Raw genomic sequence first — 21,409 nt, forward strand, 5'->3', positions numbered from 1 at the left:
AATCTGCCACACAGGAGTTATGAAACTCAAGATTAGATTCCAAATTCAAGCTAAAAAATTGGGCCCTGGTGATACTGGGAACCTTTGTGAGAGAAAGGATGGTTTTACAAGTGTGTATATATATATATATATATGTGTGTGTGTGTGTGTGTGTGTGTGTGTGTGTGTGTGTGTGTGTGTGTGTGTGTGTGTGTGTGTGTGTGTGTGTGTGTGTGTGTGTGTGTGTGTGTGTGTGTGTGTGTGTGTGTGTGTGTGTGTGTGTGTGTGTGTGTGTGTGTGTGTGTGTGTGTGTGTGTGTGTGTGTGTGAAGGCATATCCGGAGGGATCAAACCTAAACCACAAGATATTTCTGACTGTGTGTGCAGGGAAGGAGAACGGGAAGAGGGAGGAAAAGAATGGGGTAAGAAAGAGGATAACTCTGGGGCTGATGTGGAGGAGAGAGAGAGAGAGAGAGAGAGAGAGAGAGAGAGAGAGAGAGAGAGAGAGAGAGAGAGAGAGAGAGAGAGAGAGAGAGAGAGAGAGAGAGTACGTGGAGCAGCTGGCCAGCTTCCAGAACTCTGGTCTCTATCCAGCCATGAAATTCCTGCTGCCCCATGAAACAAACGCCAGGAGGAAGCCTCACACCCCACAATGGGGAAGGGTGTGTGTGTGATCACAGAGGCCCAAGTGGAGGAGGCCAGGAGCCAGGAGACAGATGAGTTATGCGATCTACAGAAGAGAGGGAGAGGATGTGAGGTCGGGAGGAAGGAAGGAAGAGGGAAGAACGTAGGGAGAGTTACTCATGAAGTTTTAACTCTCTAGGAGTTTGCTGATGGTTGTGTCCCACTCAGATTGTAGAACTGCATGCTGGGGAAGTGTAAGGAGGTGACACCACCTGCTGCTGTGTTTATACTCACATCAAACCAGGAAACATTAGCTATTTGTCAACATCTGCTGAAGGCCTTCATAACAAAAAGGAACATGATGGACCCAAAAAACAATTTTCAAATGGATCCCTCGCCCCTACCTTTAGACGCCGGGAACTCAAATAATTGGATAGATAGTCTGTCATTCATTTTCACATTTCATTGGAGGTTAACTTTTCATTTTCCTTTTTCTAGGAAGGAGTTGGCATAATCCACATACACACATCATCAATTACAATGTCCATGTTTTTCTATCACAACATCATGTCATGACCATGCAACGTCTCCTCCAACCTCCCACACATGCTCAATGGTTAAGGTGATTGGTACGTCATGCACTGACAAAGGTGCTATTTCTGAGCGGCACAGACACAGTGCAGGTGATTGTCCTTGAGTGTGGCATGTCTTTCTCTCCTGATGTGCTAAGGGCTGTATACAGTTACACCATAGAGCCACACAAGGACAGCTCAAGGAGAGATGGGGGGAGGAGAGCACTGTTGAAGAGCCAGTGACTCAGAGGACATTCTGAAAGTCATTTAATCTCTGAATGCCGTTCTATCTTTTCATCAATTAAATGAAAGCTATTTCTGACTCAGGAGAATGAAGGGCCAGATCTGCCTGCATTATCCTGACTGTTTGTCTTTTCTATCTATTAATGTCCCCCACTCCTGTGCCACTCTATTAATGTCCCCACTCCTGTGTCACTCTAGTAATGACCCCACTCCTGTGTCACTCTCCAAACCAACGGTATCTACACTCAGAGCTTGAACGAAATATAATGTCCAGTATATCACAGACATATTTTCCAACTTTTTTTTCTCATTTAATGCTGCAAGTCAATTGCTCCTGACTGCTTTGTATTTCTTGCAATAACCAAAAAGAGAAGAAGACAAATAGAAGGCACATTCTCCTACAGTCTAACCTCTGAATCAATGGGTTTATGCATCCTGATGAGTTGCAGCTATATTCTGGACAGCCTGTCTGTGGTTTGGATACGAGCCACTGAGGAAAGAAGGGAAAAAGGGAACTAAGTAGTAAGAGCAGCTACCAGTGACAGGTCTGGATTGTGTGTGTGTGTGTGTGTGTGTGTGTGTGTGTGTGTGTGTGTGTGTGTGTGTGTGTGTGTGTGTGTGTGTGTGTGTGTGTGTGTGTGTGTGTGTGTGTGTGTGTGTGTGTGTGTGTGTGTGTGTGTGTGTGTGTGTGTGTGTGTGCGTGCGTGCGTGCGTGCGTGCGTGCGTGCGTGCGTGCGTGCGTGTACATGTATGTGTTTATGTGTGTACATGTGTGTTTATGTGTGTCTCTGTGCATGTGGGTATGTGCGTGGCTGACCTGGAATGGCCTGTGTGCATCCTGGCAGTGTTAAGGCGTACCAGGGAGTTAGCACCTTAGCCTTGACAGAGCTACATAAACACACAGCTTAGAGTCCGTTTCTCACCTGGCTCCAGTTCCATTGCTTACATACTGTAATTATGGGCGGAGATTCATATTCATTGACAAAAACAACCATAAGCCTCTTCCACATCTCCACAAGGTTAACAAAGACCGACTATCCCAAGGACAGGACAGGGAGGCTTATATTAAGAACAACAACAGTGAATACAGCATTTATATGTCCACCATGTCCGCACTTGAAGAGTTACACAGAAAGACTATTTGCACAGAAACAGAGAGAGGGGAGAGGGTATGTAATGGTCTGGTGTTACAGTCAGCCTTTCAGTTCATCATCTGCTTAGATTATGACTCGTAGGCTAACAGGCAACTATAGAGGGGTCTTACTAGGACACGCTCTCTCCCCCACCACATCCAAATCCACATCAAAGTGTTTGCATGACTCCAGCTGACAAACCCTGACAGAATTCCCCTTTAGCCATTGAATATCAGAGTGTTTATGAGAATGTCCTCTAAAACCCCCATCAGAAAATATGTATTTCCAGGATGTGGGGATTTGTTTTCTCCTCTCACACAGTCAATGTTTTGTCCCGTTGCTTGTGTACCGTTCAATGTAAGCAGTGGTATTTTGCTTGTCTGCCCTGAGGCAGGGAAAACATGTCCCAACGTGGGGGAGATTGTTTGCTGAGCTCATCACCTTTAACTAAGCATTTGCATCACGTAGGGCTCTGGTCAGAAAACAATAGAGCACTACGAATAGGGAATCATTTGAGATGCAGTCAGTGTGTGTGTGTGTGTGTGTGTGTGTGTGTGTGTGTGTGTGTGTGTGTGTGTGTGTGTGTGTGTGTGTGTGTGTGTGTGTGTGTGTGTGTGTGTGTGTGTGTGTGTGTGTGTGTGTGTGTGTGTGTGTGTGTGTGCGACGAGGCACGATAGACAGAAAGACGTGGTAGCTAGTCTCCAGGCCAGAGCTGAAAACCACAGCCTCCTGTCCTCAGTAGAGCACTAGCAGGGTGACTCACCACTACCGGAAGAGGCTGAACGCTTGCAGAAGTCATTAAGGGAAATGTAAGGTATATGGATTTCCTCTGACAATAAAACTCCACTGGCAGCTGCACAGGCCCCCAGTGGTTCCTCCTAAAGTATCTTAGCGTACAGCCTTGGAATGACGGTCTACAGTCTGGAAAACGTGGGGCTGATTTGTGTGTTGGATCGAGTTCAAGTGGAATCAACTCTGAAGGCTTCTGTTTTATTGCTCCTCTCAGCCAAAATGTCTAAATTTGACAAGAAGTTCAGAAATGCAAATACCAGGGATTCAATTACTGGTTGGGCGGGCTTTTGTTTCAGCCCAGCACTTACACCCCTGAAATAATCAAGACCCAGACAAAAGAGCATAAGTACAGTTTGCACTTATCTATTCTCTGCAGAGGCAAGACAGGGGCTTCTCATCGCACAATATTGAAATACAATGAAAGGGCACCACCATGTGGACACTGTGATTTACAAAATACATTATTAATCTATTATCTATGAATTTTTTAAAAATGGCAATGCAATTGATATGCGTCTGAAGATGTTATTTTCTTCTTCTACATAATGACAAATATTTTTTTTTTTAATTGCATTTGCAAAGGTACCACGACACCATGAGCCGAATAGACTAATAATGATTTATTTCATTTTGATGTTATTAGTTATTTCTAGAAACACGTTCGAATGATCCTAAGAACTGATCCAGAGTCGCTTTGTTCTGACGTTCCTTGTGAACGTTTGAAACGGGTATTTAGAACGTATCTCAAATCATCCGAAGCGGACCGAATCTATCCAACATGGCCGAAGCGAAAACGGATCTTTCGATTTCGGGTGTAGATTTTACAGGAAATACTTTCGTTGTGCTGCATTTGTGAAGGGCTGCCATTTTACCGAGCTTACGGTAAGAAAGAGTTGGTTGTGATGCGTACACGTTCATTGCACATATTCCGCTGTAGCTTGCTGATCATAACCGAAACACTGCAAAAGAAAGTGTTTCGTGGAAAAACAAACATCAAATGTTTTTTCTGTCTTTTGACTAGCTAGTTTATTGCCGTGGCTCAGTCTAGTAAGCTTAACGTTAGCTTGATGCTAACTCGCTTGTGCGCTAACGTTACTCCGTTTTTGACGGCTGGCCAGTCGAAACATGAGCAGCTGATTGAGTCAAACTCGTTTTTGAGCTCGCCTAGCCAGCTGCTTTTTCCATCTGGCCAGCCACCTAACGTTAGCTATGTTAAGCTATCCCCAATCACAGGCCTTAACCATAACGTTATATAGCTAGCAAGCTAAGTGAATATATCTAGCTAGCTAACGTCACTGTAACATTATAAGTCCACATGGTCACTCCAACAACATCAAAAGTTAACTTTAGCCAGGAATAAGATTGCTTTGCTACCATTGATCTGTTTTTATAACATTTGTCTTATCAGCATCAACAGTATGAACCATGAGTGACCAAGTGGTCCAACTCTCCTCAGCCTTCCACCATGAGGACATGCTTCAGTCTCTGCACCAGCTCAGACTACATGGTCACCTGTGCGATGTCACAGTCCAGGTGGACTTCCAGGGTGAGCTGGAAGAGTTTGAGGCTCACCAGGCGGTCCTAGCTGCCTCCAGCGGCTACTTCAAGAACATCCTACTGGCACCGGACCCACCCAAGAAACTATTCTTGGGGAACGTTCGAACCACTGATTTCACCAGGTTCTTGGAATATGTATACACTGGCAAACTGGAGGTGGATAAAGAGTTTGCTAAAGACAAGATTGGTGTAATACATGAAGTGGCAACACTGTTGGAGTGTAAGAGCCTAGTCCAGGCCTGCAGCTCGGTTCTCTATGATGGCAGCTTGAGTCTGCACAGGGTTGAGGCATCCATGTCACAAGACATGGAAGCTGATTTGTATGATGTAGGAGAGGAGGATGGGGCGCTGGGGGTCGGAGTCAACAAAGTTCCCAAAATGGCCTCTACCAAGAGGCTGACCCCTCCGACCAAACCAGAGAGAGGGGAGAAAAGGGCAAAGGTCGCGGTCACAGCCGAGGAGGAGAGGTCAGAAGTGAATAAAGACACTGAGGTCTCTGGGAGGAGGAGTAACAGGCTGGCAGGGCGCAGAGTCTTCATTGACATTCCTAAGAAGAAGTACGTGAGGAAGATGAAGGACGAGACCATGGCGCAGATGGAAGATCTGCCTGACAACAACACTCAGACAACCAGTCAGGAGGAGAACACTTACAACACACGGGTAGGTGCAATGTTGACATGCTTTGATTTGGCAGATGAGGCGTGTAGTAAAGCATTTAAAACATCTAGACAAAAGTGCTGTCCAGTTGATCTTGACGATTATTGTTATTACACAGGAGGCAGAAGAGGCCCTTCCAGAGCCGCTGCCTGAAAAAGAGGGGGCGGGACTGGAGTCGACAGACGTTGATGATGAAGATGAGGTGGAAGAGGGAGATATACCAGAGGATTGTCCAGATGACTCCCTCTTCTTGCCCAGCAAGGAAGAGGAGGAGGAGGGAGAGGAGCGTGCCACCAACAGATCATCCAGACGTATCGACACTCAATACAAGTGTGACAAATGTCAACGGACCTTCCACTATGAGAAGAGCTACCTGAAGCACATCAAGTAGGTGGAGTTGGATATTACACATTAGTTAGACATTCGTTGGATCATGAATGGGTGGGTTTGAAAATGAGAGAAGACAAATGTAGACCTACTCTGTACTGTACAATGTAAAGTGCTTTGAGCACTTGTAAAGGGGTTAGGAAACCTGAGGTCTCAACTATTGTCATTGTTGTTCTGATCACGTCTCTAATAACTACATTGTTACCATGACCACCAGGACGAGCCACAGTGTGCAGGGGGAGGTGACGTACCGTTGTGACACCTGCCAGCAGACCTTCGCCAACCGCTGCAACCTGAAGATCCACCAGAGACACGTCCACAGTGACGAAAGGCTGTTCCCCTGTGACGTCTGCACCAAGACCTTCAAACGCAAGAAGGACGTGACGCGCCACCGACGACAGGTTGGGATGGGTCCGAGTCAGAGGACTTGGGACTGCTTTTGTAACACTTTTATGTAGGATTCTCTCGATTGACGCCCTGTTCCCCACGTAGGGCACAACTTTTGACCAGAGCCGTCGGTGGCTAAACCCATGTGGGTCTGGTCAAAGGGCAAAATGTGAAAATGGTATATCCTTTTCAATTTGCTGCGAGACTCATCATTAATTGAGACGATAAATATTGACTCTTTTCTACGTCTAGGTGCACGAGGGAGGCGGTGAGCGACACACCTGTCTTGTGTGTAACAAGGCGCTGAGCTCTAAGACAGCGTTGACGCTACACGAGAGAACGCACACAGGAGACAAGCCCTACTCTTGCACTGACTGTGAAGCCAAGTTCTCCCAGAGCTCAGCCCTCAAGACACACCGCAGGACTCACACAGGAGAGAAGCCTTTCGCCTGTGACCAGTGTGATGCGAGGTTCACCCAGAACCACATGTTGTCCTATCACAAAAGGGCCCACACGGGTAAGACTTTCACTTCTTACACAGATGCACTGTACATTTTTTAAAGCTGCTAGGTTTGGCCTTTCCTGATTATTACACTGTTTCTTAGATCTACACAAACCAGTCTAAACCAATCTGTTTTGTTTGGCCTTCCAGGAGAGAAGCCTTTTATGTGTGAGAGCTGTGGGAAAAGCTTTGCCTCTAAAGAATACCTGAAACACCACTCCAGAATTCACACAGGCTCCAGGCCTTACAAGTGTGAACAATGTGGTCGGGCCTTCGCCCAGAGAAACTCCCTCCACCAGCATATGAAGATACACACAGGTAACCACTGCGTTATTACACCTAATGTAGCCATTTTATTTTCATGCTGACTGCATCGAATGTTATAATAATAATAATAATAATAATAATAATATTATGGTTAGTCATCACAAGACACATTGCTACTACCGTCTAATAGTTCGATATCTTGCATTTTATAGTGAATTATTACCCCTTGAAAATGTCTTCCTCTGCTGACCCTTGCCCTTTAACCCCTGTCTGACCTGTGTGTGTAACTGTCTCAGGTGAGCGTCCGTACCACTGTACAGATTGTGATAAGCAGTTCACCCAGCTGAATGCCCTCCAGAGGCACCAGAGGATTCATACAGGGGAGAAGCCCTACATGTGTGGCCTCTGCAACCGTACCTTCACGGACAAGTCCACCGTACGCAGGCACACCATGGTGCGTTACTACACTACTGCAACAACACTCGTTTCAATACTCAAATGTGTGCGATACGTCATGTTGGAGACATTGATATGTGCTGCAAACGCCTGTTATTTGAAGATGTGCACTTTATTCCACAGACTCACGACCAAAACACTCCATGGAAGAACTACCTGGTGGTCCTCAAGGACAACATGGAGAAAAAGACTAAGAAACCCAGAAGCCTTGGTAGAAAGGTTAAAATAGAGACTGTGGTTCGGGAGGTGGAAGGAGATAGTGGAGCTGGAAGTAGGCTCCAGGAGGGGACCATATTGGTTCCTGGTGAGCCCATCACCCTCTCAGCCAGCTGGGGCGACCCAGGGACCATCGCCCTGGTTAGCCACACCACCCTGGGTGGGTTCACGGTCATCCAGACAGAGATGCCGGCTGGGACCCAGCTACCCATTGTCACCACAGACTGCACCGGGGCCAGTGTCATCTCTCTGGATGGATCCACTGTCTCTGTCCCTTTTACTATCCCTGTCTCTATGTCCTCCATCTCTGTGTCCTCTTCCTCCTCTGGCGTCCTCCCTGTCCAGACTGTGTCTGTCTCTGTCCCAGTCACTGTTTCAGGGGCCATATTTGCCCCAGTTTCAGAGACCAGTCTTTCAACTTCATGTGTTCTGGAAACTGCGGTGTCGCAGACCATCTTGGCTCCAGATTTGGAAGCTGGGCCGTGTTCAGATACGACAGCCATTGCGGATCCCGAGGATGCAGTTTCAGAGTGTGCCCCTATCTCTGAGGAGTGTGTTACAGTGCAGACATCAGAACTGGAGACTGAGACACCGAGCGCTGCTGTCTCTAATGAGGAACAACACAGTGTACCAGAGGACATTGGTACTGTGGAAGACCTGGAGGTGTCCACTGAAGACACTGTGGTGTAGGTTGGCATGTATTTCAATGTACACTCCCTTCCGTATGCATTTGGGCACTGAAGATAATTCCTTTCATTTGGCTCTATACTCCAGCATTTTGGATTTTGAGGTCAAATGTTTCATACGAGGCGACAACAGGACACTCACTACCTTTCTTCCGTGTACAAATTGAAAGCACTGTATCAAAATCAAATCAAATGTATTCGTCACGTACACAGTTTACAGCTGGTATACAAGGTGCAGTGAAATGTTTGCACTAGCTCCCTCAATACAGTAAATCAATCAACAATAACAGTGAAGAGTCAAGTAGAAAATAACAAGTAGTAGAAGAGGCCATATGAGTAGTAATAATGGACTGTATTTACACTATTTACAAATATAAAGTGGGTTGTGGAATCAATAGTACTAGAACAACAGCATTGAGTGTGTGAGCTCAGTGCTTGTGTGTGTGTGTTTATAGGTGTTTGTGTGTTTATGGGTGTTTGTGTGGAATGGTTGAATATGTGTGTAGTGCAAATCATTTCTAAGGTGCCTAATGCAAATAGTCTCTACGGTGCAGATCTGTGCAGGGGGACCGCTCGGTTTGGATTTTTAGCAGTCTGGTGGCCTGGTGGAAGAAGCTGTCTCTGAGCTTGTTCGTCTGAGACCCAATACTCGGATACTACTTGCCAGATGGTAACAGTGAACAGTCCATGACTCGGGTGACTGGAGTCCTTAAAGATCTTTGGGGCCTTCCTAAGACACGGGCTGGTGTAGATGTACTGGAGGGCAAGGAGCTCGCCCTCAGTTATTCATTAGGTCGTCCGCACCAACCTCGGTAGGGCCTTCCAGTTGAGGGCGGTGCGGTTGCCGTACCAGGCGGCGATGCAGCCGTTCAAGAGGCTCTCGATTGTTCAACTTCTTTAGGATCCTAGGGCCCGTGCTGAATGTCTTCAGGCGCCTGAGGTTTGAGAGACACTGCTGCTAAAACCACGGCGGGGGTGTGATTGGATCATGTCCGGTTCTCTGTAATGTGCACGCTGAGGAACTTGAAGCTTTTTACCCTTCTCCCACTGCAGCCCGGCCGATGACAATAGTGGCGTGCTCCTCTCCTTGTTTCCTGTAGTCCATAATCAGCTGCTTGGTTTTGCTGACTTTGAGGGAAAGGCTGTTTCCCTGGCACCACTGACTCTAGTCCCTCCCATTTGAAGAAGTCATAAGTATTTGGACACATTCACTTATAGTGTATTAAAGTTGTCAAAAGTGTAGTATTTGGTTCCATATTTGTAGCACGCAATGACTATGTTAAGTTTGTGACTACAAACTCATTGGATGCATTTGCAGTTTGTTTTGGGTTATGTTTTGACCAATGAACTGTATGGTGAATCATGTATTGTCATTTTGGAGTGACTTTTATTGTAAATAAGGATGTTTTTGAACATTTCTACATGAATGTGGATGCTACCATGATTATGGATCATTCATAAATTAATCGTGAATAATGATGAGTGAGAAAGTTAGAGGCACAAATATCATCCCCCCCCCCCCAAAAAAAAATGCTGAACTCCCATGTTAATGGTCAGGTTAGCATGTTCTGTAACCTTCTCACTACACATTATTCATTCATGATTTTTCTTAATCGTGGCATTATCCGGATTAATTTTGAAGTGTTCTGAAACATCTTATCTACTCAGAAATACAATTACTCCATTCACCATTCAGTTCCTATCGGGGCAAAACTTAACACAGAGTATTAAAATACCGTCAAATAAAAAGTGACATTCTGTACTGTTGCCCCCATATGAGACATTCGCTCTCATCCAAAAATGCTGGAGTATAGAGCCAAATTAAAATGTGTAGCTTCACTGTCCATATACATATGAAAGTGGCTATTTATTGTCTATTTATTGGGTCTGAATTCATATTTTATGTCTGTCCTCTACTCTGTTGACGAAACGTTATGGGGTTGCCTCTTTGAAATTTAGGCTGGGATTGAATCGGATTGTGGGTTCTAGGTATTGCGGATTTTAACCTCTCAAATATTGAGCAATTCTGAACAGGTTCCAACTGATATTTTGGTGTACAACGCCATATATAAACGTCGTAGGGTTCAGTGCCTCGAAAGCTTTATCTGTCTGCACTCCGCTACCACTCTCAGCAGAACGGACCTGGAAGTGTCAGGTTTCAGACCGCACATTTGCAGGTTTCAGACCGTACATTTGCATAGGGAGTAACGTGTCACACTTTCTGGCCTATCCAGACAAATAATCGATTTTCTCTCCCTCTGGGAGACAGAATATGAAAGGGAACAGTTTAGTGCACAGGTGTCAAACTCATTCCACAGAGGACCGAGTGGCTGTGGGTTTTGCTCCTCCCTTGTACTTGATTGATGAATTAAGGGCCCTAAAACCTGCTGACACTAGGCCCATGGAATGAGTTTGACAACCCTCGTCGAGTGCAAGGGTATTCAACTGTTAAAGGCTCTGATTGGTCAATCTGATGTCTGCAGTGGACGTACAGCGTTTACTGTGACGCGTCCTTCGTAGAGGTCAGAACATTCACACTTCTTCACGGAGCAGAGCTGTTGTCAAGGAAGTGGGTTTGTGTTTATACAGGACCTCCGGCTCCCCACCTACCATCAACTATTCATGTCGATGCGGATTTATACAGAGCTAGAAGGAGACCTTCACATTGTTACATAATTTGGGAGGCACACGGCAATGCGGTATGGAGTTCGATTTGCTCTCCGAAAGCCTCCGGAGGCGCCGCATTTGCGTCACATCCTCCGTACTGAGCCTCCGGTCCACATTTCGGAAGCCTGGTGGTTTTCTGTTCTACCTGATAATGAATTGCATACACCTGGTGTCCTAGGTCTAAATCAGTCCACGATTAGAGGGGGAATGATGAAAGACAACAGTGGAACTGGCTTTGAGGTCCAGAGTTGAGTGAGGGGTCTAGCGAGTCTAAATCGAATAGCTAAATGATCCTTGCTATTACCATTTTAAAACAAGTACATATGTTAGCTTGGTAAGTTGTTTATTTGTTCCTATATTTAGAAAAAAAACATGTCATTTTAAGCCCCACTTTTGTTGAATAGGGAAAAAAATCTATGTATTTTCATCCTATTTGTACTATGTATTTGAGCTTGCATCAAGTGAGTACACCTCAGCAATGTATAACATTTTTTACCAGAAAGGTGAGTTCCAGACCTAAAACTAAGCTATAAACAATATATGGTACGGTTGCAATCTTGTTTGGGTATAAATGTATCATTCGAGGCAATGATTCCGCTGAGATCCCATTCACGGTCGACGCGGCATATGTTAGCTTACTCGGAAATAGCCTTGGTCGGGGAAAAAAACTGCAAGGTCTATAACCCGCAATCAGAATCTCTGCCTAAGTATGCTTAATTCATGGTTTATTTTGTGCAATATGTTTTGACATTTACTCCTAACATGATCACTAATACAAATTAAAATATACATGCACATATAATTTAACTTGCGTGGACTAAGTTGACAAAACAGCAATATCAGTAGAGACCCACAGAATGAATGATTTTATTTAGTTAATTTTCAGACACAGACCAAATAAAATGGAGCACCATTCCACTGTAAGAAGCTTGATACGCAGCTACGTTGTGGGGCACTCAGTAACAACCTTGCCGCAGTTCATCACTACTAGGAAATTTTGCGCAACACTATTACCTATACACACAAATAACTGCAGCTCTGCTAGTTGCCAGCTAGAGGATGCACTAGCAAATACCAACATGGTTACAACTTCACGACACATAGTACATCAACATGAGTGACAATGAAAGAACAAAGCTGGAGTTTAGAAGTGAAACTGCTCTTAGAAGAGGGCAAGGGATTTTCTTAGATCTGCGTTTAAAAAAATAATTTACAAGCAGAATTAGGAAGTCGCCTCACATAGGCAGATAACCTCATAAGAGAATAAGAAATATGGAGAAAAAAAATACTAACTAAGCAAAATGTACTTTCTGGCCATGTCTTGATTGTATTTGTATCAATTGTCCCATTTCAAGAATAAGATTTTTTAAAATACGAAACAATTCATTGTGTCATCTCTTACCTTACCAATAACCATTTATGATATATAAGTAATGGACATTTCCCTTGTAAGACTTTTCAGATGGAAGCCAAGCAACCTGTTGAACCTAATAGAATCATAAATTATAACTGTACAAATCATGCAGTGTTTGTGCGCTCAATACTAACATCAGTGGTCAATGCCTTGGAATGCCTCTCTGCCCTTCTCAGAAGTTCACTCACCACTAAACGTATCGGATCTATCCTCCAGAAAGAGTTGCGACTGGACCCACATCATAACTAGAGTTTGGTGATAATACGAGAGCACTGATAACAGAATTCAACAGAGTATACATAAATCTTTATAAAGACCTACACCGGAGGTAGGCAGCTAGATTCAGACGCAGGATCATTTTTGTAGGAGCGGATGGTTTCGGGGCCAGAACATAATTCTAATCATTTGTACACTGCAAATTTACCACAACGAAGCCCAAAAAGATATTGTATTTGAAAATAAAATAATAATTTCACACTATTACATTGATACACGATCGCATATCCCATTTTTAATTTGTGGGAATACTTGTGAACAGATTTGCTAAATTAAACTGTTTTTTAGCTGACCAATACCTCATCCCTCCCCAAAAGTCAGACCCCTGGACTAGACATTGCAGCGGATTTAACTAACTGGACATTCTGTCTGTAAGAACCTGGACTGAGTCATTGCACAAAAACAATATGGGATGAGGGGTGAAGTCGTGGAGAGGGGTGGCATGCCATGTTTGTTCCCCCTGTCGTGGTCTCACTTCAGGTCTCCCTCGTCCCCTTGGATGGTCTTCTTGATGCGCAGCAGCATGGTGGTCTGCCATTGGTCCAGACGAGAGATGGAGTCAAACTCTTTAATCTGAGGGAAGTCGAAAGGGAATAAGATTAAATCTAAGCACCTGTTCAAATACTAAAAGGAATCCAGGCTTTCTTTCCTTAAATAATTACTGATCTGGCATGACTGCATTTGTGAATGCCATGTACTGGATGGAGTCAAGGGCTTTCACCAATCCAATGATGGGCAACGACATCAGACCTCCATTTTTTCCAAAGGGAAAAAGCAGCCCGCCCTGTGAATCAATGAGCCATTTAGACTTACTGCTTCTGTGAAAGCTTCACAGTTCTGTTCCTCATGAGCATCCAGGAGTTTCTGTAAAACAGTGATTTACAGTAGCTTGTCAGATTGCTTCTGCAAAATGGCTGTCGTGCAGGTGCTACACAGTAGTAGTGGATGACATAACCACATCCCATGTAAGCGCTTTGAGATCTAGTGAACTTTGCACAATATAACTTTAATATATTACCATGATCAACACCATAAAGGGATACAATTAACAAATCGAAGGCTTTAGATGGGGTCAGTGAAATACCTTCAACAGCTTGCACTCTCTTGAGTCAGAGAAGGCTGGGAACATCTCTTCGTATTTCTCGACAGCAAGCTGCAGAAAAAAAAATATTAAATGCAGTTTTCCTTCATACAAAGCACTAAGTCGGAGGACTGCTTCATTTACAAATCAGAAGGCTGCCGACTGACTTTGGCGTTAAGTTCATCCACGATGAAGTGACACAGAGAGGCTTTGAAGAAGTACTCTTTGGCGCTGTATTTCAGCAGGGGGTTATCCATGGTGCTGGATCCAACCTGGTAACACACACACACGAACACGGTCAATTCACTGGGTCCATCAATTTCATTGGGAAACCATTGATATACAAATCAGTTTCTGTTCAGACACACGTGCACCCACAAGCATGCCGAGGTGACACACACACACCTGTTCGTAGATCTCGATGGCCTTTGCGTACTGTTCCAACTGAGCGGCGTAGGCCCCCACCTTCAGTAGACACTTATTTGCAGAACTGTTGGACTCCTCTCCTTTGTAGTAGTCTGCTGCCTGCTCATAGTGGGCGATGGCCTAGAGCAGGACCAGGGGGAAATGGGAACCAAAACACTGAGTCGAGGTCCAGAAAAGGCAAAATAATGGATTTTCTTTCTAATGTAAACCAATAAGGAAATGTGACGGCGAGAATTTGGTAAACTATTCCATGTCTTCAGACACCTTTACTAGTCCAATAACCATATACGACGACACGCACAAACATATTCAAAACGCACCTTCTCTATATCCACCAGTTCTGACTCGTAGATCTCTGCGATGGTGATGTGGTGTTTGGCTGCGATGGTGAACCTTCCCTGGACGAGCCAAACACAGGACAGGAATCAATACTGGGGCCGGGAGTTTTACCTTACTACGTGACCAGACCAGGAAACGCTCTGGACCCTGATCGTTACTAAGTGGCTTTAGAGAGAGAGGAGAGAAATCATTACTAAGAACTGGCTTTGCAGAGAAACAAAGTACTTTAAAATTTAGCCTTGCGCCACAATACAAACGGTGCAGTTGAAATGGCCTTCGTAAGCTACTCCACGCAATACAGCACTCTCTTTTGAAACAGAGAGGAGCATCTTCAAGGGGGCTGGGCTATACTATAGGGAGGGTGCCATTGAGAGAAGAGCATTGGAATGAAATAGTACAACCTGCATCATCAGAACAGTTTTACAACTACAGCCAAAAGGAATTCTGACAAAGAAAATAAATCGGTCATTCATGAACACTGGTGATGACGAACCATGACAATGTATTATATGGTTCTGGCCATGCATGTCCTCGTCTGTGAGCGTCTGTCTTACCATGTCTGTGTATATATCAACAGCTGCGTTTAAGCACTTGATAGCCTCTATTGGCAGCATTAAAGGAAGAGGGGAGAGTTAAGCGTGACAGACAGTATTAGGGTAGGTTAGATGCATACATACGTCAAAAGGTAAACAATCCAAAAGGAGATTTCTGAAAATTGGAAAGTAGTGAAAGAAACAATGCATGCTCTTGCGTTACAATTATCTCGTGGATCAAGGTCTCGTGGATCAAGGTTGCATCACATTAAATCTTGTTTTTCCTTGTGGCTGGCTGGGTATTTCATCTACAGTAGGTTATAATTCCATCATCACCCCAACCGGTGGGTGGGTTTATTATTAAATCCACTCTCGACAACATGGCAGGCTAACCTCAATAATAACCATCCCAGGGATGGTACTCCAGTCCCAACTTTCTACAGTTTTAATCATACCAAAAGGTAAAGAGGAGAGCCTACTGGAGCTACTCAATTCTACTCAGTAAATATTTATTGAACGGTACTCAAGGGCATTTCTTTTTGCAATATAGTCACAGTTTAATATAGTAAAGCAATAAGGCACGAGGGCATGTGGTATATGGCCAATATACTACAGCTAAGGGCTGTTCTTAAGACACGGCGCATTGAGGAGTGTATGGACACAGCCCTTAGCCGTGGTATATTGGCCATTTACCACAAATCACTGAGTTGCCTTATAGCTATTATAAACTGGTTACCAACATAATTAGAGCAGTAAAAATGTAATGTTTTGTCATACCCATGGTATACGGTCTGATATACCACGGCTGTCAGCCAATCAGTATTCAGGGCGTGAACCACCCTGTTTATGGTCATCAATACAGCATGGCTCTCTCACCTCTGACCCCGGAGCAGATGGTTGGCCCACATGTCAGATGCCAACAGACAACCTATACAGGGGGGCCTGATTTCTGACACAGTACCCAGAAAGACTTGGACTTATCGTGTGTAACACTAAGAAATGACTGGGAATTCTAATTCATCATCACTCTTCCTAGTAGACTAGCTTCTCCGTAGAGCCCATTCTGCTCAAGTTACCTTTCTAGAGCCACGACTGTGGATCTGACTGACACATACCACAGACTTCTATTAGCCCTGGAAAATGTGCAGCAGTTTTTGCTACTTTCACAAGGGACTGAAATGTAGTAAACTAAGGCTAAAGTAGGCTGTTTGAGGTCAACTACTGTAGCCTAAAGGCCCAGTTTGGCTTTTTGGTGTGCGGTATCTCACCACTGGGGTCTGCCTTTTTGAAAGCGTTTCCTGCATCGATGAAGCTGGTGGCCGAGTCGTGTTTGTTCTGGAGCTGCATGTGGATCCGGGCCGCCTGGCAGAAGGCATTACCAGCAGCTGGAGACACAAACAAACACATTTAACCTCAACAGAAAGCAAATTCATTGCACATTGTTCCTCAAGGCCCTCCAAGAATAGTGCTGTGCAATTACAGAATTATAGATGGAATCACACAGCTCAAATGACTCCATCCACACAGAGGAGTGGGCAGCACACACTGCCAGTCTTTCATGTGTGTAGGCTACGCGCCAGACACAACAGGACCCATGTCATCCAAAAGGTCGACTCACATTTGTCAATAAGCACCTGGATGATGGTCAAGACTCCTGGAAGAATGTTCCATGGATAGATTCCGTTTATCTAATATTAGATTTCGGTTAAAGATCTGATAACATTCCGTGTCCAAGATATGAAATAAATTACAAACTCAGAAAGGGGGAAAATACTTTTTTCACAGCACTGTATAGTCAATACTTTCCATAATGACAGAATTTAACGCTTTAGTTTGAATTACTACCTTCGTCAGAGATGCACAGGCACACACACACCTCAACTCGGACACAATGCGCAACCACTAATGGGCTAATCGTTCAATCAAGGGCAACCATGTTTAGTGTGAAATAGAGCACACAGAAGTGTACCGTTCCAGTTCTTGGCCATCTTGAACATGTTGGCTGCTCTGCAGTACATTTCACAAGCCTCTTCAACTTTATGAGGTCCGCTGGAGAGAGAAGAGAACAAAATACATAGGTTTGAGTGGTAACCCTATGCCACGTAATCATACAGTTTCGGATCCGGGTGAAGTTGCTCATATAGGAAAAGACTACAATGCAGTGCTTTTATCAACCAAGCACTTTCATTATTGACCAAACCCCTTATGCTGAGAGAGAAGACATCAGTCAGCCGGCCATGTTGGATGGTGGTGCCAGTATTGATCTCTGTCTCTCTCTACCTGACCCCATGGGAATTTCCTCCAACTCTTGACTAATTGATGCTCTAGCTGTCCAATCAGTCACTAACCAGGTTTCCATCCAACCTTTTTATGCGCGTAAAGTACATGTCAGATATATTTTTTTAAATAATAATAATTTGCGGCAGGCCTGATGGAAGCAGCAAATGTGTATGTAAACTTTCCGACAAAACAAAATACGCTAGACAAGGTGGATCTTTGTGTCGGTATAATGTATTATGCAAGAAATGTTGGTGGAAACCCCTTTATGTAGAAAAATGTATATAATAACCATCACGGGGAAGCAAACTTGGGAGTCACGCGATGAAATATTGTGTGGTCCTCCCACTACGACTCGGGAAAGCATGCAGTTTATTAGGCGACAGATGAATATGAAATATGATGAACTTCACAGGGTGGTGAATGTGCACAGCGATGAGCTTAATTATCCTTTCCAATAAATATCGAGGGTCTTATTCTAGTGACATCATGATCGATGCTTGGCTGCAGTTTGACAAATAAAAAAAATCTTGCTCTTGTCCATAATAACTCATGTAGTATCTCGTACGTCTGTAAGTTAACAATGAAGTAAGGTACGGCGGAAGTTTATGCAGAAGGGCTTTATAAACAAAAAGAGTGTAATGCATCCTACCAGACTTCAGAGGGCCAGTCTACTTTCATATACAGAATGCAATGATGTGTACTGAACCCATCACTCGTAATAAAGCAAGTACTCATACAGTACTCATAAACTGCATCCCATGGCTTCAATACAGTGGCACCTGCATTCATATAGACAATATCGCCATAGTCTATAAAATCGGTATGAATGTCGACTGCCATTTAATGAAAGGCTTTAGGCCTACCTCAATCTGATATGATCCTCATACAGCACGTTAATGGTTGTTCCCCGGTATAGTACAGTAGAAAGGCTGTGCCCAAAGCCAGACACCCAGGAGGCCTTTTCTCGAACGATGGAGAGTTAGAAGTGTCCGATTTAGACCCCTCCATTGCTTTCACCTTAGTGGCCCTTTTGAGAGCCATTTCATTTCATTAAGAAGACTATTGGATGGCTGCCAGGAACTGAATGCAGTGAATCTTAGTGTGTGTACAGCAAATGAAACATAATTATTCTCTTCACTGATATGGTATGATTAGGGCCCCGTGTTTTGGGCAATCATGTCACATATGTAAGACAATGTCAAAGGAGACAGTTTGATGAAAAAATGTCAATAAAGTTTCAAATCCAGGCATGTCACATGATTGTGCAAAAGACGGGACCCTAGGTAGAGTACAGACAGGTGACGATGGTTAGATACTACCGCACTGTTGAGCCAGGAAGACAAGCATTACGCTACATCCACAATAACATCTGCTAAATATGTGTATGTGATCAATACAATTTGATAAGGCTGCCAAATAGACATCATCAAAAGGCTGGCTGGTTAGATACACCAGAGACTGGAACCGGACTGACCTGCATTGCAGTGGCCTTGGAACTGGCAGACACACCTACTCCTAGGCCCTACTATTGGAATAAATTACAGGCACATGCATTCATAAATACAGCACACACAAACGTGGCATATAGGATTACCCTTCATAGAAATGGTTAAAGAAGTCGAGACCGAATTGGTGTGCTGTATCAGATGGGCCCGATGGGTGATTAAGAATTTTTTAAACGCAAAAGAATAATACAAACGTATGCATGGAGAGTAATCGCCTGCCTTTGGGATGTTACTTAGCCTTCATGGCACAAGCCCAAGAGTCGTGACATGCTTCTAGGTTGTTTACATTCACTTGACGGGAATAATGTAACTGGTTTGTGGCAGACAATAGTAAGTCACTTACTAAGTGTACGTGCACAAATCGTTCAAAAAGCTGGTTAGTTAGATATTTAGCATCAGAGCCACTGCCCAAATGACAGATTGCCATAACCTGCATATTTCAAGGCTTAGATTCACTAATTTTGCTCATGAGAAGGCGCAATGGTAGCTAACGCTACTATAGCTGGTTAAACAGACTGTCTGCAGAAGCATGCATGAAGATGTAGCTAGCAACTAGTTCGTTATTTTAATGACAAAATGTTTACTATGGCATGCTTAGAGGATGTCACATAACGACATATTGTAGAGCTAGCTACATACGATGGCATGGTGCCAATGATTAATCTCTAATGGTGAACAACTCTGTGCTAATACCCACTGAGTTAGCATGCGGAGTGACGATAAACTCGCTAACGAACGTTAGCTTTATTGACAACGTCGTTGCTGAAGCGCTCTTACCCAAACATGCCTCCCAAGAACGAGCCAGACGTTTTCACTTTCTTGTCGGCGTCAGCCATCAGCTGAATCGCTTCCTTCTCTTTCCCAGAGTTGTCCATTCTCTGATTATAAAACAGGGCAAATACTAACGGTGAGTGGTAGTTAGAAAAATAACACCAGCATTCGCTTCTAGTAACGAAGGATTTACAGTCGGTGGTTTTATTTAGCGTAGGCGTGCCTTTGCAGTAGCCAAGAGAATCATGGTACTTTGAGTTTCCATCGAGGCACAAAAAACTTGACCTTGTATGCAGTTAAACTACAACTCCCATCTGAAAAACAAATACGTTAAAGCCCCTGTTACGTAATATTTCACACGCTTTAGTTAGGTCATAAATTATACTCGTGCTTTGACACCTTTCTGATCTTAGAACAAAACAAATTCTGGGAAGCAAAATAGCTCCTATCGTGACAATGAGAAATTAACTAATACATTTTGAGTCTGTTTACGTCATTGAGCACCTGATGGCGCTTAACACATGGCTCAAACCCTGGACCACATACATACCACCCCAGTCAAGATGTGATGGGCATGCATAGAACTAAAGAGAAATACAGGCACCCCCTTCCATACATGTTGACACAGCAACACAAAGAATTGCAGTCCACACTGCCGTTTCCCACCTGGATAAGAGGAACACCTATGTGAGATTGCTGTTCATTGACTACCGCTCAGTGTTCAACACCATAGCGCCCGCCAAGCTCAGGACCCTGGGACTGAACACCTCCCTCTGCAACTGGATCCTGGACTTCCTGATGGGCTGGCCACCAGGTGGTGAGTGTAGGCACCCACACATCGGCAAAGCTGACCATCAACACAGGGACCCCTCAGGGGTGCGTGCTTAGTCCCCTCCCGTACTCCCTGTTCACCCATGACTGCGTGGCTGCGGACGACACCAACACAATCACTAAGTTTGCTGACGAGCATGACGGTGGGTAGGCCTGATGACCGACAACGACGAGACCCCCCTTAGGGAGGAAAAGGGGGGTACCTAGTTGTACAACTGAATGCCTTCAACTGAAATGTGTCTTCCGCATTTAACCCAATCCCTCTGAATCAGAGAGGTGCGAGGGGCTGCCTTAATCGACATCCATGTCTTCGGCGCCCTCGGAACAGTGTGTTAACTGCCTTGCTCAGGGGCAAAACAAAATATTTTTTTACTTGTCAGCTCGGGATTCAATCCAGCAACCTTTTGGTTACTGGCCCAACGCTCTAACCACTAGGTTACCTGCTGCCCCCTAAAGGAAGGTCAGGGACCTGGCAGTGTGGTGCCAACACAAACTTTCCCTCAAAGTCAGCAAGACAAAGGAGGCGATTGTGTCCCTGCAGTGGCGTGGGTCAAGAGCTTCCTCGGTGTCCACATCACTAAGAAATGAACATGATCCACATACACCACCACTGTCGTGAAGAAGGCACGACAATGTCGCTTCCCCCCTCAGGAGACTGAAAAGATTTGGCACAGGCCCTCAGATCCTCAAAAAGTTGCACCATTGAGAGCATCTTGACTGGCTGCATTACGTATGATCGCAAGGCACTTTATCTTTATTTATTTCACCAGGTAGGCTAGTTGAGAACAAGTTTACAACTGCGACCTGGCCAAGATAAAGCTAAGCAGTT

At 44.5% G+C, this 21,409-nt stretch overlaps 2 protein-coding genes across 3 annotated transcripts; one reads left to right on the forward strand and one right to left on the reverse strand.

Moving 5' to 3' along the window:
* The first annotated feature begins 4,041 nt into the window (after positions 1–4,041).
* gzf1 (GDNF-inducible zinc finger protein 1) lies at positions 4,042–12,027 on the forward strand. The gene is made up of 8 exons (XM_035793689.2): positions 4,042–4,224; positions 4,751–5,559; positions 5,675–5,943; positions 6,161–6,344; positions 6,583–6,847; positions 6,983–7,150; positions 7,396–7,553; positions 7,679–12,027. Exons 2-8 carry the CDS (start codon positions 4,768–4,770, stop codon positions 8,459–8,461), a joined length of 2,619 nt encoding a protein of 872 aa, XP_035649582.1. The 5' UTR covers positions 4,042–4,224; positions 4,751–4,767; the 3' UTR covers positions 8,462–12,027.
* Positions 11,964–19,983, reverse strand: LOC118398400 (beta-soluble NSF attachment protein). Of its 2 annotated transcripts, XM_035793690.2 has the most exons (10): positions 19,756–19,983; positions 17,163–17,242; positions 16,462–16,578; positions 15,215–15,261; positions 14,642–14,719; positions 14,301–14,441; positions 14,063–14,167; positions 13,899–13,967; positions 13,628–13,678; positions 11,964–13,387 (listed from the first exon to the last, which is right to left on the reverse strand). In XM_035793690.2, the coding sequence occupies exons 1-10, from the start codon at positions 19,851–19,853 to the stop codon at positions 13,286–13,288; spliced, it is 888 nt and encodes a 295-aa protein (XP_035649583.1). In that variant the 5' UTR covers positions 19,854–19,983; the 3' UTR covers positions 11,964–13,285. The 2 variants fall into 2 exon arrangements, with proteins under 2 accessions (XP_035649583.1, XP_035649584.1); XM_035793691.2 differs by lacking the exon at positions 15,215–15,261 and having other exon boundaries at positions 19,756–19,823.
* Between the last annotated feature and the right edge of the window lie 1,426 nt (positions 19,984–21,409).

The sequence above is a fragment of the Oncorhynchus keta genome, chromosome 19 (assembly GCF_023373465.1).
Source record: "Oncorhynchus keta strain PuntledgeMale-10-30-2019 chromosome 19, Oket_V2, whole genome shotgun sequence".
NCBI lineage: Eukaryota > Metazoa > Chordata > Actinopteri > Salmoniformes > Salmonidae > Oncorhynchus > Oncorhynchus keta.

Excerpts from the sequence above, each read along its gene's own strand:
- gzf1 (XM_035793689.2), top strand. The coding sequence starts at position 4,768 with ATGAGTGACCAAGTGGTCCAACTCTCCTCAGCCTTCCACCATGAGGAC. Across the intron at positions 6,345-6,582 it reads TGACGCGCCACCGACGACAG|GTGCACGAGGGAGGCGGTGA; the intron begins GTTGGGATGGGT and ends TTCTACGTCTAG. Across the intron at positions 7,151-7,395 it reads GCATATGAAGATACACACAG|GTGAGCGTCCGTACCACTGT; the intron begins GTAACCACTGCG and ends TAACTGTCTCAG.
- LOC118398400 (XM_035793690.2), bottom strand. The coding sequence starts at position 19,853 with ATGGACAACTCTGGGAAAGAGAAGGAAGCGATTCAGCTGATGGCTGAC. Across the intron at positions 13,679-13,898 it reads GAGAGTGCAAGCTGTTGAAG|AAACTCCTGGATGCTCATGA; the intron begins GTATTTCACTGA and ends ACTGTTTTACAG. Across the intron at positions 13,388-13,627 it reads GTGAAGCTTTCACAGAAGCA|ATTAAAGAGTTTGACTCCAT; the intron begins GTAAGTCTAAAT and ends GACTTCCCTCAG.